Source organism: Pseudophryne corroboree, chromosome 4 (genome assembly GCF_028390025.1).
Source record: "Pseudophryne corroboree isolate aPseCor3 chromosome 4, aPseCor3.hap2, whole genome shotgun sequence".
In the NCBI taxonomy this organism is placed as follows: Eukaryota; Metazoa; Chordata; class Amphibia; order Anura; family Myobatrachidae; genus Pseudophryne; species Pseudophryne corroboree.
Window position 1 is genome coordinate 201,306,319 of NC_086447.1, and position 17,535 is coordinate 201,323,853.

The 17,535-nt window shown below is 45.1% G+C and overlaps 1 protein-coding gene across 9 annotated transcripts in view; it reads right to left on the reverse strand.

Annotated features, from left to right (window-relative positions):
* The window catches only part of SNED1 (sushi, nidogen and EGF like domains 1), a 233,832-nt gene that overhangs the window by 68,536 nt on the left and 147,761 nt on the right, over nucleotides 1-17,535 (reverse strand). For all 9 annotated transcript variants that reach the window (XM_063915762.1, XM_063915763.1, XM_063915765.1 and 6 more), the window contains 3 exons: nucleotides 10,334-10,459; nucleotides 1,624-1,725; nucleotides 368-484 (listed from right to left, as the gene is read on the reverse strand). In XM_063915762.1, the coding sequence (XP_063771832.1) occupies nucleotides 368-484; nucleotides 1,624-1,725; nucleotides 10,334-10,459 (345 nt within the window). The remainder of the gene's footprint in view (nucleotides 1-367; nucleotides 485-1,623; nucleotides 1,726-10,333; nucleotides 10,460-17,535) is intronic.

The following is a 17,535-nucleotide window of genomic DNA, read 5'->3' on the forward strand; positions in this document are numbered from 1 at the left end:
TGCCCACCCAACACCCGCAGCTGTCAATCATCCTTCCGGATGTGACCGCAATATGACCGCCTGCACACGAGCATTGAAGCATTACCACCGTTGTGCGTTGCACTACAGCATGGGTCGGGAGAATGCGAACGCAACGCATCTTCAAGCCATGCTGAAAAAGACCCCATAATCTCATATTAATGAGTATGTTCCAGAACAGCACACTGTGGTCAGCAGCAAGTAAAGGTTTATCCCCATACCCCATAGAATTGCGCAGGAAAATGAGCAATGTTAAAGCCAAGTGTATGTCAGCTAGAAGAAGACTAGTTACTGTTCACTCCATTTAGATTTTTGATGAAATAATAATATAATGATCAGACACACTTACAGTGGTTAGTGATGATATAATCTGTGTGACACACGCACAGGTAACTGCCTCCGTACTCCATGCACGATCCTCCATCTGGACACTGGGAGCCCATGCTGCAGGGGAGGGAAGTAACCTCTGAAATACACACGGGGGACAAGTAGTTTATACAAGACTGCAATCCTGGATTTATACTGATGCGCATTACAATGAGGGATGTCACAAAAGTGGGTACTGGTTTTTAGTACATATATACAGTAGGTATATGTATATATATATATATAACTAACTACAGTGGTGTAGTTGTTAGCATTATTGCCTCACATGGTCTATCTGTGTGCAATTTGTATGGTCTACCCAAATTTACCTAGCTTTCCTCCAGGTTTTCTGCTTTCCTGCCACATTCCAAAAAACAAACTATCAGGTTAATGGTTTAAGAGGAAACATAACCCTAGTGTGTCTGTGTGACTATAGACTGTAAGCTCCACTGGGGCAGGGACTGATGTGAATGACTATCTAGTCTTAAGAATAGTTAGAAAAAAATATCTAGTGGTCCCCAAATTGCAAAATTTGTGATGTCAGAGCCTGAGCGCACGGCACTAAGCTAAAACTCATTCAGCTAGTAAAAGGTAAGGGCTGAGGTGGAAGATGCAACTTTGCTCAGTGTCCTAGTGGCAGTCCTTGTAACCAACAGTGCTGCCATCCCAAGTTGAAGTGAGCAGAAACAGAACGGTTACTGGGTAATATTTAGAAGAGGAGAAAAACATAATAATTGTCTGGAACTATATAAGACACTAGGGGGGTCATTTACTAAGCAGTGATAAGAGCGGAGAAGTGAGTCAGTGGAGAAGTTGCCCATGGCAACCAATCAGCACTGAAGAAACATCTATAATTTGCATACTATAAAATGATACAGAGCTGCTGATTGGTTGATGGGGCAACTTTTCTACTGGCTCACTTCTCCGCTCTTATCACTGCTTAGTAAATGTCCCCCTATAACCTAGAAACAGGAAGTGACAGGTAGTAGCTGGCCAACTGCGCTTAGTGCAGAGTTACCTTTCAAACTGCAGTGATCACACACATAAGATACGTGTTCATTGTGGGCATAAACTTGTGACCCTAATTTAGTAAAATAATTTCAAATGTAACCATACTTTACTTTAACAGAGTACCACCCTTAGACATGCTTTCACTGTGTAAACTACCTGTGTCCTGAGCTCACATGTGCTATGCAGAATTTACATGTATATCTAATTTATCAAAGTTCTACATCTTACCATATTCACACAGAAGCCCAAAGAACCCTAGTGGGCAATGACAGGTGCTGTTCCCATCGGCGCATCGCCCCCCATTCCTGCAGGCACAGCCATCGGATACATCTGGGGCAAACTCATGAGAGAGGGCAGATCACTAGAGTGTCACCACAGACTTACAATGACCGGTATGTGAGTACTTAACAACAGCTGATGATGCATGTTTGTTTTTTTTAGAAGCAATTATTTATTATCACATAATAGCTAAACAAAGAAAGCAGAATAACTAAAACAAGGAAAGCAGTATAAATAACATAAAACAAAGTACCGGTAAGCAGAATAAATAAAATAAAACAAAGAAAGCAGAGTAAATAAAATAAAATAAAACAAAGAAAGCAGAGTTATTAAAATAAAACAAAGAAAACAGTATAAATAAAATAAAACAAAGAAAGCAAAGTAAATAAAATAAAACAAAGAAAGCAGAGTAAATAAAATAAAACAAAGAAAGCAGAATAAAAGAAAACAAAGAAAGCAGAGTAAATAAAATAATACAAAGAAAGCAGAGTAATTAAATTAAAATAAAACAAAGAAAGCAGTATAAATAAAATAAACAAAGAAAGCAGAGTAAATAAAATAAAACAAAAAAAGCAGCATAAAATAAAATAAAAAGATTAACATAACCGCAAGTGACAGATATTTACAATCACCAAATCCCTTATTATGTCTATTTATACTCTTTGAATTAACACAAGAGCAATGTCCAGCCATGATCAAGTTCCAGAATTGTTTGTATGCAGATGTCACTGCCAGGACATTAAATACCCATTTATTTCATGTACTGTATTCATCAACATGCTGGCAGTCATATGCATAGTCCAGGAAGAGGATTATGAACAGGAAACTGCTCTGCAGTAGAAGTCTGATGGATGTTTCAATACAGTGTGCCAGTAATACATGTCTGGGAAAGTGCAATGCCAGCAACAGACATTACCTGTTTATTCAGCTAATACCTAGGGGACGATTCAATTAGTTGCGAATTAGGTCCCACAACTTTTTTTGAACAGCCAAAAAAACGTTAAAAGATTGCAGCTTTGAAAGGGAGAGAAGGTGGCTTTTAGCCTGCAGCTCCAAAGTCCATCATAACTTATTTTAATGTAGGATATAGGGGGTAATTCCAAGTTGATCGCAGCAGGAAATTTTTTAGCAGTTGGGCAAAACCATGTGCACTGCAGGGGGGGCAGATATAACATTTGCAGAGAGTTAGATTTGGGTTGGTTATTTTGTTTCTGTGCAGGGTAAATACTGGCTGCTTTATTTTTACACTGCAATTTAGATTGCAGATTGAACTCACCACACCCAAATCTAACTCTCTCTGCACATGTTATATCTGCCTCCCCTGCAGTGCACATGGTTTTGCCCAACTGCTAAAAAATTTCCTGCTGCGATCAACTTGGAATTACCCCCATAATGTAGTACCTCTGGTACACCTCTACTAAATAACAGTAATATAGGTAAAGATTATAAGAATTTACTCACCGGTAATTCTATTTCTCGTAGTCCGTAGTGGATGCTGGGAACTCCGTAAGGACCATGGGGAATAGACGGGCTCCGCAGGAGACTGGGCACTCTTAAAAGAAAGATTAGGTACTATATCTGGTGTCCACTGGCTCCTCCCTCTATGCCCCTCCTCCAGACCTCAGTTAGGGAAACTGTGCCCGGAAGAGCTGACATTACTAGGAAAGGATTTGGAATCCAGGGTAAGACTCATACCAGCCACACCAATCACACTGTACATCTCGTGATAACCATACCCAGTTAACAGTATGAACAACAACTGAGCCTCAGTAACAGATGGCTCATAACAATAACCCTTTAGTTAAGCAATAACTATATACATGTATTGCAGAGAGTCCGCACTTGGGACGGGCGCCCAGCATCCACTACGGACTACGAGAAATAGAATTACCGGTGAGTAAATTCTTATTTTCTCTGACGTCCTAATGGATGCTGGGAACTCCATAAGGACCATGGGGATTATACCAAAGCTCCCAAACGGACGGGAGAGTGCGGATGACACTGCAGCACCGAATGAGCAAAGGCAAGGTCCTCCTCAGCCAGGGTATCAAACTTGTAAATGTGTTTGAACCCGACCAAGTAGCAGCTCGGCAAAGCTGTAAAGCCGAGACCCCTCGGGCAGCCGCCCAAGAAGAGCCCACCTTCCTTGTGGAATGGGCTTTTACTGATTTAGGATGCGGCAATCCTGCCGCAGAATGAGCTTGCTGAATCGTGTTACAGATCCAGCGCGCAATAGTTTGCTTTGAAGCAGGAGCACCCAGCTTGTTGGGCGCATGCAGGATAAACAGCGAGTCAGTTTTCCTGACTCCAGCCGTCCTGGCTACATAGATTTTCAAAGCCCTGACTACATGTCCTCCAAGTCCCTAGTAGCCGCAGGCACCACAATAGGTTGGTTCAAATGAAACGATGATACCACCTTAGGGAGAAATTGGGGACGAGTCCTCAATTCTGCCCTGTCCATATGGAAGATCAGATAAGGGCTTTTACACGACAAAGCCGCCAATTCTGACACACGCCTAGCCGAAGCTAAGGCCAATAGCATGACCACTTTCCACGTGAGATATTTTAGCTCCACGGTCTTAAGTGGCTCAAACCAGTGGGATTTCAGGAAATCCAACACAACGTTAAGATCCCAAGGTGCCACTGGAGGCACAAAAGGGGGCTGAATATGCAGCACTCCCTTAACAAACGTCTGAACTTCAGGCAGTGAAGCCAGTTCTTTTTGAAAGAAAATAGATAGGGCCGAAATCTGGACCTTTATGGATCCTAATTTTAGGCCCATAGTCACTCCTGACTGTAGGAAGTGCAGGAATCGACCCAGCTGGAATTCCTCTGTAGGGGCCTTCCTGGCCTCACACCAAGCAACATATTTTCGCCATATACGGTGATAATGTCGTGCTGTCACGTCTTTCCTAGCCTTTATCAGCGTAGGAATCACTTCATCTGGAATGCCCTTTTCCGTTAGGATCCAGCGTTCAACCGCCATGCCGTCAAACGCAGCCGCGGTAAGTTTTGGAACAGACAGGGCCCCTGCTGTAACAGGTCTTGTCTGAGAGGCAGAGGCCATGGGTCCTCTGAGATCATTTCTTGTAGTTCTGGGTACCAAGGTCTTCTTGGCCAATCCGGGACGATGAGTATAGTTCTTACTCCTCTCTTTCTTACAATCCTCTGTACCTTGGGTATGAGAGGAAGAGGAGGGAACACATAAACCGACTGGTACACCCACGGTGTCACTAGTGCGTCCACAGCTATCGCCTGAGGGTCTCTTGACCTAGCGCAATATTTTTTTAGCTTTTTGTTGAGGCGGGACGCCATCATGTCTACCTGTGGCCGTTCCCAACGATTTACAATCAGTGTGAAGACTTCTGGATGAAGTCCCCACTCTCCCGGGTGGAGGTCGTGCCTGCTGAGGAAGTCTGCTTCCCAGTTGTCCACTCCCGGAATGAACACTGCTGACAGTGCTAGCACGTGATTCTCCGCCCATCGAAGAATCCTTGTGGCTTCTGCCATCGCCATCCTGCTTCTTGTGCCGCCCTGTCGGTTTACATGGGCGACCGCCGTGATGTTGTCTGACTGAATCAGCACCGGTTGGTTTTGAAGCAGGGGTTCTGCTTGACTCAGGGCGTTGTAAATGGCCCTTAGTTCCAGAATATTTATGTGAAGGGAAGTCTCCTGACTTGACCACTGTCCTTGGAAGTTCCTTCCCTGAGTGACTGCCCCCCAACCTCAGAGGCTTGCATCCGTGGTCACCAGGACCCAGTCCTGTATGCCGAATCTGCGGCCCCCGAGAAGATGAGCACTCTGCAGCCACCACAGCAGAGACACCCTGGCCCTCGGGGACAGGGTGATCAGCCGATGCATCTGAAGATGCGATCCGGACCACTTGTCTAACAGATCCCACTGAAAGATCCTTGCATGGAACCTGCCGAAGGGAATTGCTTCGTAAGAAGCTACCATCTTTCCCAGGACTCGCGTGCAGTGATGCACCGACACCTGTTTTGGTTTCAGGAGGTCCCTGACCAGAGATGACAATTCCTGGGCCTTCTCCACCGGGAGAAACACCTTCTTCTGTTCTGTGTCCAGAATCATGCCCAAGAACAGCAGACGCGTCGCAGGAATCAGCTGCGACTTTGGGATATTCAGAATCCAGCCGTGCTGTTGCAGCACTTCCCGAGATAGTGCTACGTTGACTAACAACTGCTCCTTGGACCTTGCCTTTATGAGGAGATCGTCCAAGTACGGGATAATTATAACTCCCTTCTTCCGAAGGAGTATCATCATTTCGCCCATTACCTTGGTAAATACCCTTGGTGCCGTGGACAGACCAAACGGCAACGTCTGGAATTGGTAATGACAGTCCTGTACCACAAACCTGAGGTATTCCTGGTGAGGTGGGTAAATGGGGACATGCAGATAAGCGTCCTTGACGTCCAGCGACACCATAAAATCCCCCTCTTCCAGGCTTGCAATAACCGCCCTGAGCGATTCCATTTTGAACTTGAACTTCCTTACATAAGTGTTCAAGGATTTTAAATTTAGAATGGGTCTCACCGAACCGTCTGGTTTCGGTACCACAAATATTGTGGAATAGTAACCCCCGTCCCTGTTGAAGGAGGGGAACCTTGATTATCACCTGCTGAAGGTACAGCTTGTGAATAGCCGCCAGCACTACCTCCCTTTCCCTGGGAGCCGCTGGCAAGGCTGATTTGAGGTAACGGCGAGGGGGAGTCGCCTCGAACTCCAGCATGTATCCCTGAGATACCACTTGTAGAACCCAGAGATCCACCTGTGAGCGAACCCACTGGTTGCTGAAGTTCCGGAGACGCGCCCCCACCTGTGGAGCCCCAGCGTCATGCGGTGGACTTAGTGGAAGCAGGGGATGATTTTTGTTCCTGGGAACTGGCTGTCTGGTGCAGCTTTTTTCCTCTACCCCTGCTTCTGGGCAGAAAGGATGCACCTCTGACTCGCTTGCCTTTCTGAGGCCGAAAGGACTGTACTTGATAATACGGTGCTTTCTTAGGCTGTGAGGGAACCTGAGGTAAAAAAGTCGACTTCCCAGCTGTTGCTGTGGATACGAGGTCCGAGAGACCGTCCCCAAACAATTCCTCACCCTTATAAGGCAAAACCTCCATGTGCCTTTTAGAATCAGCATCACCTGTCCACTGCCGAGTCCATAATACTCTCCTGGCAGAAATGGACATTGCATTAATTCTAGATGCCAGCCGGCAAATGTCCCTCTGTGCATCCCTCATATACAAGACGACGTCCTTTATATGCTCTATGGTTAGCAAAATAGCATCCCTGTCGAGGGTATCAATGTTGTCTGACAGGGTATCAGACCATGCTGCTGCAGCACTACACATCCATGCTGAAGCAATAGCAGGTCTCAGTATAGTACCTGAGTGTGTATATACAGACTTCAGGATAGCCTCCTGCTTTCTATCTGCAGGCTCCTTTAGGGCGGCCGTATCCTGAGACGGCAGTGCCACCCTTTTAGATAATCGTGTGAGCGCCTTGTCCACCCTAGGGGATGTCTCCCAGCGTAACCTATCCGTTGGCGGGAAAGGGTACGCCATCAGTAACCTCTTAGAAATCACTAGTTTCTTATCAGGGGAACACCACGCTTCTTCACACAATTCATTCAATTCATCAGATGGGGGAAAAGTCACTGGCTGCTTTTTCTCCCCAAACATAATACCCTTTTTAGTGGTAACCGGGTTAATGTCAGAAATGTGCAACACATTTTTCATTGCCGTAATCATGCATCGGATGGCCCTTGTGGACTGTACATTTGTCTCACCCTCGTCTACACTGGAGTCAGACTCCGTGTCGACATCTGTGTCTGCCATCTGAGCTAGCGGGCGTTTTTGAGCCCCTGATGGCCTCTGAGACGCCTGGGCAGGTGCGGGCTGAGATGCCGGCTGTCCCAAGGCTGTTACGTCATCGAACCTTTTATGTAAAGAGTTGACACTGTCGGTTAATACCTTCCACATATCCATCCACTCCGGTGTCGGCCCCGTAGGGGGCGACATCACACTTATCGGCTCCTGCTCCGCCTCCACGTAGCCCTCCTCGTCAAACATGTCGACACAGCCGTACCGACACACCGCACACACACAGGGAATGCTCTGACAGAGGACAGGACCCCACAAAGTCCTTTGGGGAGACAGAGAGAGAGTATGCCAGCACACACCACAGCGCTATATAACACAGGGATTTTCACTATACGGAGTGATTTTTCCCAATAGCTGCTTATTAACACAAATTGCGCCTAAATTTATGTGCCCCCCCTCTCTTTTTTACCCTTGTTGTACTGGATACTGCAGGGGAGAGCCTGGGGAGCGTCCTTCCAGCGGAGCTGTGAAGAGAAAATGACGCTGGCTGTGCTGAGGAAGATAGCCCCGCCCCCTCAGCGGCGGGCTTCTCCCGCTTTTATAATGTTAATGGCGGGGTTTTTTGCACATATACAGTGTTATACACTGTATTATGTGCTATTTGTGCCAAAAAGGTAAACTAATTGCTGCCCAGGGCGCCCCCCCCCCCCAGCGCCCTGCACCCAACAGTGACCGGAGTGTGTGGTGTGCTATGGGAGCAATGGCGCACAGCTGCAGTGCTGTGCACTACCTTAATGAAGACAGGAGTCTTCAGCCGCCGTTTTTCATCTTTATCTTCCGTCTTCTGGCTCTGCAAGGGGGACGGCGACGCGGCTCCGGGAACGGACGATCGAGGTCGGGCCCTGTGTTCGATCCCTCTGGAGCTAATGGTGTCCAGTAGCCTTAGAAGCACAAGCTAGCTGCAAGCAGGTAGGTTTGCTTCTCTCCCCTCAGTCCCTCGTAGCAGTGAGTCTGTTGCCAGCAGATCTCACTGAAAATAAAAAACCTAACAAATACTTACTTTTCTAGTGAGCTCAGGAGAGCCCACTAGGTGCATCCAGCTCTGGCCGGGCACAGATTCTAACTGAGGTCTGGAGGAGGGGCATAGAGGGAGGAGCCAGTGCACACCAGATATAGTACCTAATCTTTCTTTTAAGAGTGCCCAGTCTCCTGCGGAGCCCGTCTATTCCCCATGGTCCTTACAGAGTTCCCAGCATCCACTAGGACGTCAGAGAAATTTAAATACTACAATATGACCAATAAAGACAATTCATGTTTCATGTAATTATCTCGGAAAGGGGTGTAATGATGTGGGACATGCATGTTGATGTGTTGTTTTCATGGAAAGGGGTGTTTTTTACTTGCAGGTAAAACAATAGTTGTAAGTATTTTTGCTCAATATTTAATACCTGTATATGACACTTACAAAACACAATAGATACCTGTACATACAAATGTAACCCAATATACGCTAAACACTTATTTGCTGAAATACATGTGCATCATGTCTTATTCATGCGTAAAAGCTGGAAAATTCACTGCTGTGACAACTTATTACTGCTCCTATACTTTTCTTATGGACACTAACAGCCTCCGATACAGTCTTTATGGCCTCTTGCTATATTACATAGTACAGTTCATGGTTCAGGAGGATTTCCTTACTCTTATAAATTGCACACTGCGGTGTAAGCAAGTAATATGTGCGGAGTTGTCACGATCTAATTACGGGGGCAGATCTGTGGTAATCTCATTACAGGTGCAAATCTGTGGTAATCTCATTACAGGAGCAGACCTGTGGTAATCTTATTACAGGAGCAGACCTGTGGTAATCCCATTACAGGGGTAGACCTGTAAATTAGATTACTAAAGAGGCAGATCTGTGGTAATCTCATTACAGGGGCAGATCTGTATAAAAATTATTACAGAGGCACACCTGTGGTAATCTCATTACAGGGTCAGATCTATGGTAAGATCTTTACAGGAGCAGATCTGTGGTAATCTCATTACAGGGGTAGACCTGTAAATTAGATTATTAAAGAGGCAGATCTGTGGTAATCTCATTACAGGGGCAGATCCGTGGTAATCTCATTACAGGGGCAGATCTGTGGTAATATCTTTACAGGAGCAGGTCTGTAGTAATCTCATTACAGGGGTAGACCTGTAAATTAGATTATTAAAGAGGCAGTTCTGTGGTAATATCATTACAGGGGCAGATCTGTATAAATGTTATTACAGAGGCAGATCTGTGGTAATCTCATTACAGGACCATATCTGTGGTAATCTCATTACAGGGGCAGATCCGTGGTAATCTCATTACAGGGGTAGATCTATGGTAATCTCATTACAGTGGCAGATCTGTGGTAATCTCATTACAGGGGCAGATCTGTGGTAATCTTATTACAGGAGCAGATCTGTAGATTAGTTTATTAAAGAGGCAGATCTGTAGTAATCTAACTACAGGGGCAGAATTGTGGTAATATCATTACGGGGAGAGATGTGTGGAAATCTCATTATAGTGGCAGATCTGTGGTAATCTCATTACAGGGGCATATCTGTGGTAATCTCATTACAGGGGCAGATCTTTGGTAATCTCATTACAGGGGCAGATCTTTGGTAATCTCATTACAGGGGCAGATCTGTGGTAATCTCATTACAGGGGCAGATCTGTAGAAACGTTATTACAGGGGCAGATCTGTGGAAATCTCACTACGGGGGCAGCTCTTTGGTAAGCATGTTATATTTTCTAGCTAATATTTGACTAAGGCATTTTTGTAGGGGATACTCACAGTTCTCGCAGGTAAAGCCAGTATACCCAACAGGACAGTCACATAAGAATGCTCCTTCTGCCTCCCGACACACACCATTGTTTTGACATGGAGAAGAAGAACAAGCTCTGAGTAATTCCAAAATCTCTAGAACATACAGGAAAGAGGATGGTGTAGAGATATTCATTATGTGATCATAAAAGGATTACACATGATCCTGACACTAAATATAATAATCATAAGTAGTGTTTCTGTCATAAATCAATGAGTGAGAACACACAACCTTAACCCATATAACCTAGCACAGAACCACAATCAAATGAGGGATTGGGAGCAAATTCTAAACCCCAGTGGATTTAAAGTAAGGAAAGAGACCTATGACAAGTAAACACGGAGAGGAGAGTAAAACCTGGCATTTACTAACATATAGCATTGATGCACAAAGATAAATCAACATTTACCTCCAAAAGGTCAAGCTCCACCCCCTTTATTCCAATATTGGCTGCCTGTTAGTTTAGTATTTTTCTTGCAAATAACAGAATCAAGAATACAGAACAAGAGGAAGGGGAGAGAATAGTATTGTATACCATAAACAAAAATCCTAAACATTCTGATTCTGTCAAGCGCACAAGTTTGAATGCTGCTGCATCTGGCTGTGTTTAACAACCAGCACACGCACAGTGGGTTGCATTAACTTCTTTGCAAACTTATGAGCAATTCAGAGTAGTATGCATCTCAGCCGTTTCTCTGTGGCTGCTGATTGGACAATACTGGGTGTCAACTGGGAGGCAACAAGGCCTTTGCATGTAACTTAAATTGTTGCCCGAGTGTGTGTCATGGACGTGTAGCCATGGCTACTACTATTCTGAGTCATGTGTATGCAACGTGGATGCCAAAGTCAGACATCTCCTTCACCTTTTATCGGGTAGATGTAACTGCTAATGATAGTGATCACAGAAGCTCTTGCTGACTGATGAATGGGTCAGTGCAATCGCATAGATGGATATAGATCAGCGTATAGTCACATCAGCATTTCATTTGCAGCAGGCAACTCAGAATCAGACTCAATGGCTCGATTCAGAATGTACTTTTATAACCATCTTGGACAGACTTTTATAACCATCTTGGACAGAAAGAAAGAAAGAAAGCTTAATTAGTCTTAAGCACAGACCTGTCCTCATGGTAGAGGAGAAATGGAGACCTGCAAGACAGAGCACCCAGCTCCTAACTAACCTTTCTATGAAGACAGCTGCCATGTCTTCCCAGGTAAGTGACTTTAACTCCACAGAATGCAATGACTTAAAAGGAGGGTACTATAAGGCCGTCAGAACTAGGCTGAAATGCCAAGGAGCTGTCGGAGGTACACATGGAGGCTGCATATGCATCATTCCCTGAAAGAAGGTATGCACCTCAGGTAAGGGAGCCAGTACTTGAAAGAGCTTTGACCTGACCTTTAAACCCCTCTTCAAGACTCTCCTAAAATAAAAGAAGCAGCTGGTCCATCTGAAATAATGTGTTTCACTCCCAGAGATGTAGGTCTTCCAAACCCTGTAGTAATTCCTGGCTAAAAGAGGCTTCCGAGCATTTAGCATGGTCTGTACCACAGTGTCTGAAAAATATTTGACTGAGCATCATGGCTTCAACAGCCACAGAATAAAAGCATAGCCAATGAAACTCTGGTGGGAAAAAAGCCCTGACTTCAAGAATTGGGACTTCAGGCAAACACCACAATGAGCCCTCTTTCTTGCTTACAGTATCTATTTATTTGTAATTTTACGAGCACCTCTCGTAGCATCACTGCCATACCAAGCTGATAGTTCAGATGAAAGTGCAAAGGAACTAACATGGAATCTACCAGAATCACCTGTGGATTCCTTGTCCTAAAGCAAAAGCACTCCACCTTGTGGAACAACAGAGATTCCATAATGCTAATATCTCATTGCCCCCACCTGATGGTTACCTGCTAAAAGACTTACGTGTGAAAGAACAATTTCCTGGGGTGAAGGGTCTGTCTGCTGAGTAAATCTGCTTTCTGGGTTTCTTTCCAGAGTGAAAACCACAGCAATAGCTTTCTCTACCAATCATATTAGCCTGCTGGTCTCACTCATGACTAGCGCACTCATGGTATCCCTCCTCCAGATTAATGTAAACCACACTCGTGGCATTGTCTAACAGATTTTGACTGGCTATCCTCATAAGAGTTAGCATGCATTGTTAAGAACATTATATATAGCTCTGCGTTCCAGCATATTTATCAAGTGTTTGACTTTTTCACAATCCAATTACCCTGTAACAAGGGTTGAAGAGTGACAGCCCCATAGCATCGCAGACTGGCATCCATTGTCACTATTGTCTATTACCTTATGGAGAACAAACTCTGTTGAAGTTGTCGCTTCTCAGCCATCAGCATAGTGATAGATGCACCTCTGGAGACAGTTTGAAAAGATGGCTTATCAATTAATGGTGAGACTCGTTCCACTTCAAAGTTAGCTCAATCTGGAACACCCTCAAATAAACCATGTAAATTATACTACCTCCAAACTGGACACTTTCGTTCCTAGTACCCTCATGCAAAGGTGTAAAGACATCGGTCTGGGAGCCAAGAGGAATTTTGTCCTCTGCTGATTGGTATGGAAGTCTATCCTCCAGAACATGAGCATGTAGCACGACCATGGAGTCTGAATTGACCAGCAGATTGTCTACAAAAGGTATGACTATTATCCCCCCCGGAACTGAGAAAAGCATGCACTACTGTCATAACATTTATGAACACAATCTGAACAGTACTGTGTAGCCTGGCTAAAAAGTATGGCCGTAAACTGAAAGTGGTAGTTCTGGATGGTAATCCTGAATAGGCATTGCTGTCTCTCCCAAACTGGAACATACAAGTACATGAACTTGATATCTATGGACACCATGGACTTGTCCTGTTCCTTGCTGATGATGATCAACTACATAGACTATCTGGTTACAGCCAACTGCAAATTAGGGACTTCAGGTTAAGAATAGTGTGACAAGGTTACATTCAGGATGACGCTCACAAAGTAACTAACTGTAATATAGCCTATCTGAATATCTTATCAGCCAGCGGCAATCACCCTGTTGAAATGTTCAATTTCTGGACCGGGAATAGATTTGAATATAAATCTGCAGCTAAATGTAATAGCCTCTAAGTTCCAAAGGTGCAGGACTTTTGTGCTGTTTTTTTAAAGCAGCAATTATTCACAATTCAAAACCAACCTAGTTTTGCTTGACATGCACACATACTAAACTGAATATAAACAATCACCTTAAGGGTGGCCTCATTTTTCCCCATTTATCTTACTGTTTAAGGTAGCTGTGATTGGCATGTGAATGGTGTTTGTCTTAAATAGGTGAGCTATATGGAGATGATAAAGGGACTGCATTCTGTATGAGACCTGAAATCTGTGATCAGGTTTAGTCCACATGTCAGTAAGCAGGACCTCCAACTGAGCAGAGAGGAACTTTCCTCTTAAACAGCAGTATGTTCGGAACTACATAGTCCTAGCTGACCTTAATCTCTAGTGTCTGCCAAATGACAGGCACTTAATCTTCCACTCAGTGCTTCCTCGTGATGTCCTCAATGGGATCAGAGCATCCTGCCACCTTGCCTACCTCCTGAAAGTCAGAATAAACATGGAGAACTGCTGGAGAAGCTGATGCTTCCATGCCACAGACATCGTAGTGGTTGTCAGAATCGTCTGTAGAACACTGATCTCCCAGGCAGTCAACAGGTGAATAGAAGGGGGAGAATGTAAAGTGTTCAATCTTCTGTTACTGCACTGTATGCCCCTGATGTACCCTGGGTCCCCCAAACAATGAAAGAGTATTTCTAAAAATTCTGAAACAGAAATCACGTGGGGAAAATAAATGAAACATTAACTCATTTTAACGGAGAAAATGATTCTAATAAAGATTAGGAAAAGTGATGATCAGAGTTTTTATTACGACTCTAGTGATGCCAGTCAGCTCACATGCTCACTGCTTCTTTCCTTCTTCTGGAAGGAAAAGGATTGGCTATCCATTTCATGTAAAGAATGATTGACACATCTGCATTACAAGCTGCGTGTTTATGCTAATGCCACTGAATGTCCTAATGAGATGCCCACCGGCCATGGCGCGAATCCGCTGATGTGCGTACAAAGACACACCATCGACCAGACATCAGTGGCAATATTGGACAACAGAGCACTTCTACTGAAGAAGTGTCCTATAAAACTATAAGGTATTTGGGTGAGCTGATTTTCCATTGTTTGAAATATTAAATCTCACATTTGGGAGGCTTGTGCTGGACATAAGTGACTCCATGACCTCCCAAATGTTTTTACTCATCAGAGAATTCAAATAACAATTTAAGATGTTGTATGTCAGTCTGGTCCAAGTCACACACAAACAAGGTAGTCACATACAATCGTATTGATACTACATAAGCATTATAGCTTTGTGTTTTATCAAAATACCTATTCCATTCAGTGCTGTGCTTTGGTTATGAAGCTAGGTTAGGCAGCAATCTATTCAATCAAGTGGAGCCTTTCATTATGCGCCATCCAAATATCATGACCTGGCCTCTGTTGGTTACCGGTATTCAGTGCTTAAAGTGGTCCTAGAGAGGTGGTGAAACTCACCCCCCTCCCCACGGCGCCAATGCAACAAAGGTATTGCGCGCGCCTGCAAAAAAAAGGGCGTGGTCTCAAAAAAGGGGCGTGTTACACAATAGTAATAATGCCCACAGTAGTAGCACCCCATAATACACATAATGCCCACAGCAGTAGCGCCTTATACATTGCCCACAGTGGTAGTGCCCTTTATTTGGAGCCCATAGTAGTGGTGCCCCTTATGCAATGCCCGCAATAGCAGTGCCCCTTATGTCCCCAAGAGTGATGCCCCTTATGAAGTGCCCCCTTTACAATGCCCTCATTAGTAGTGCCCCCAGTAGTAATGCCTTTAATGGTAATGCCCCTGCGTAATATTGCCCCCAGTAGTAATGTTGCCTGTAGTAATGCCCCCGGTCGTTTAGCTCCTATAGTTATGCCCCCAGTAGTAATGCCTCCAAGTAGTAATGCCCCCCAGTTGTTTGCCCCCAGTAAATGCCCCTCAGTAGTTTGCCCCCCAGTAGTAATGCCCCCCCCCAGTAGTTTGCCCTCAGTTGAGGCCCCCCCAGTAGTAATGCCCCCCCCCCAGTTGTTTGCCCCCAGCAGATGCCCCTCAGTAGTTTGCTCCCCAGTAGTAATGCCCCCCCTCAGTAGTTTGCCCCCCAGTAGTAAATGCTCCCCCCCCCCAGATGCGCCGCTACACAAATTAAAAAAAGACAAACACAACACACACCATACTTACCAAGCCCCGCTCCGTGTCCGGCCGCTGCAGTCTTCTGAGCGTCCGCTCCTCAGCACTATAGGAGAGACGTCATGACGTCTCTCCCATAGCGTGCAATGACAGAGCCGGAAGCCGGAGCTCAGTACTGAGCTCCTGCCTCCGGCTGCCGCTGTGCAGGGAGACGGGCGCCCACTGGTAACACAATCTCAGCGGGCGCCCGTCATCTCCCTGCTGCTGCGGCCGGGGACACATGGGGTGAGGTGAGCCAGAGGAGGCGGATATGCGTTCCGTCTCCAAATGGAACTGACGGACTGCAGTTCAGCCCCGTTCCGGCTCACTTTAACCCCTGCCGGTATTCTACCGTGTTAAATCTAAAATACTTTTACTTGCATGCAAGGCTATTAACCAAACTGCACCATCATACATCTCCTCACTCATCTCAAAATATCTCCCTACCAGACCTCTCCGCTCTGCACAAGATCTGCATCTCTAATTCACATGTATACTTAATCCGGGCTTCACCCACTCTGTGGAATGCCCTCCCACGCACAATAAGACTCGCCTCTAGTCTCCAAACCTTTAAACATTCCCTGAAAACTCACCTCTTCCAGACCCACCCACATAACCTTTAATGCTTCCCTATTCAATTACATCCTCTCTGTACAGTCCACATAACCTCACATATTTTGTCTTCCAACATTGCTGGGTGATCATCAGGGGCGTTTTAAGAGAGGAGGAGGCCTGGGTGCAGCCTCCTCTGTTCGGGCCCCCTTCTCTCTGGCAGCAGCGCTGAGAGTCTGAGCACTAGAGGGCTCAGACTCTACTGCGCATGCGCAGAACTCCATGAAAATGGCCGCTGGGCTATTTTCACAGAGTTTTAACACCGCCGTGGACGACGACGCGGGACTCCGGAGGGGTGAGTATTCAGAAAATGGGTGCAGCGTGTGCGGTGGGGGCCCCCTCTGGACTCAGGGGCCCGTGTGCACCGCACACACTACAACCATTATAGAAACGCCAGTGGTGATCACATCATACAACCCATTAAGAACCTAACAATCTGGTGGACCATTATGCAATAGGTAGCATCTATCCTTGTCTATCAATGCCTATTTCCCTATAGACTGTAAGCTTGCGAGCAGGGCCTTCCTACCTCTGTCTGTCTTTGCCCAGTTTTGTTCTATAACTGTTGTTCTAATTGTAAAGTGCAACGGAATATACAGTGCAATATAAGAAACTGCTAATAAATAAATATTGACTCTCCCCTATGTGTCACCCATTTCTTTCTGCCACTCGCCTATAGATTGTAAGCTCTCATGGTCAGGGCCCTGTTCCCTCATGTGCATTTCCTTTCCACATTTATACCATACTTTCCTCTCTCCTGTCATCAGCAGCACTGAACCCTCTGGTTCAGCCGATGCTGTCTTTTTGGGTATGATAACTGTATATATAGTAATGTTTATATGGCTTGCATCCAGTTATATTCTACACTGTTTTGAACTGTACATTTTTGGACTTTATATCTTGTTATATTAGCACTGTATCTGTATATGCACTCTGTAAGGCGCTGCAGACCTCTTGTGGCACCCTTAAAATATACAACCTGGTAAATCAGTCAGGATCAAACCAGTCATACATAACTGGTAGGAACAACTCATTGCAGTCATCTCTTACACATGCGTGTTCAGGTAAGTAACATGCTTTATACTACTTCGGTTTTCCAGTCCTTGCCATCTAACCTCAGTATCAGTGTTTTTATTGGGACGAGGGTGGAGGGGGGTTATTTGAATACTCGTGATAATGCTCCTATGTAGTTTACTTTTATTTTGTTCAAATTTCCTTCATTCATGTTTATTCATTTTTGACATCACAATGGTTTCGCATTGCAGCTG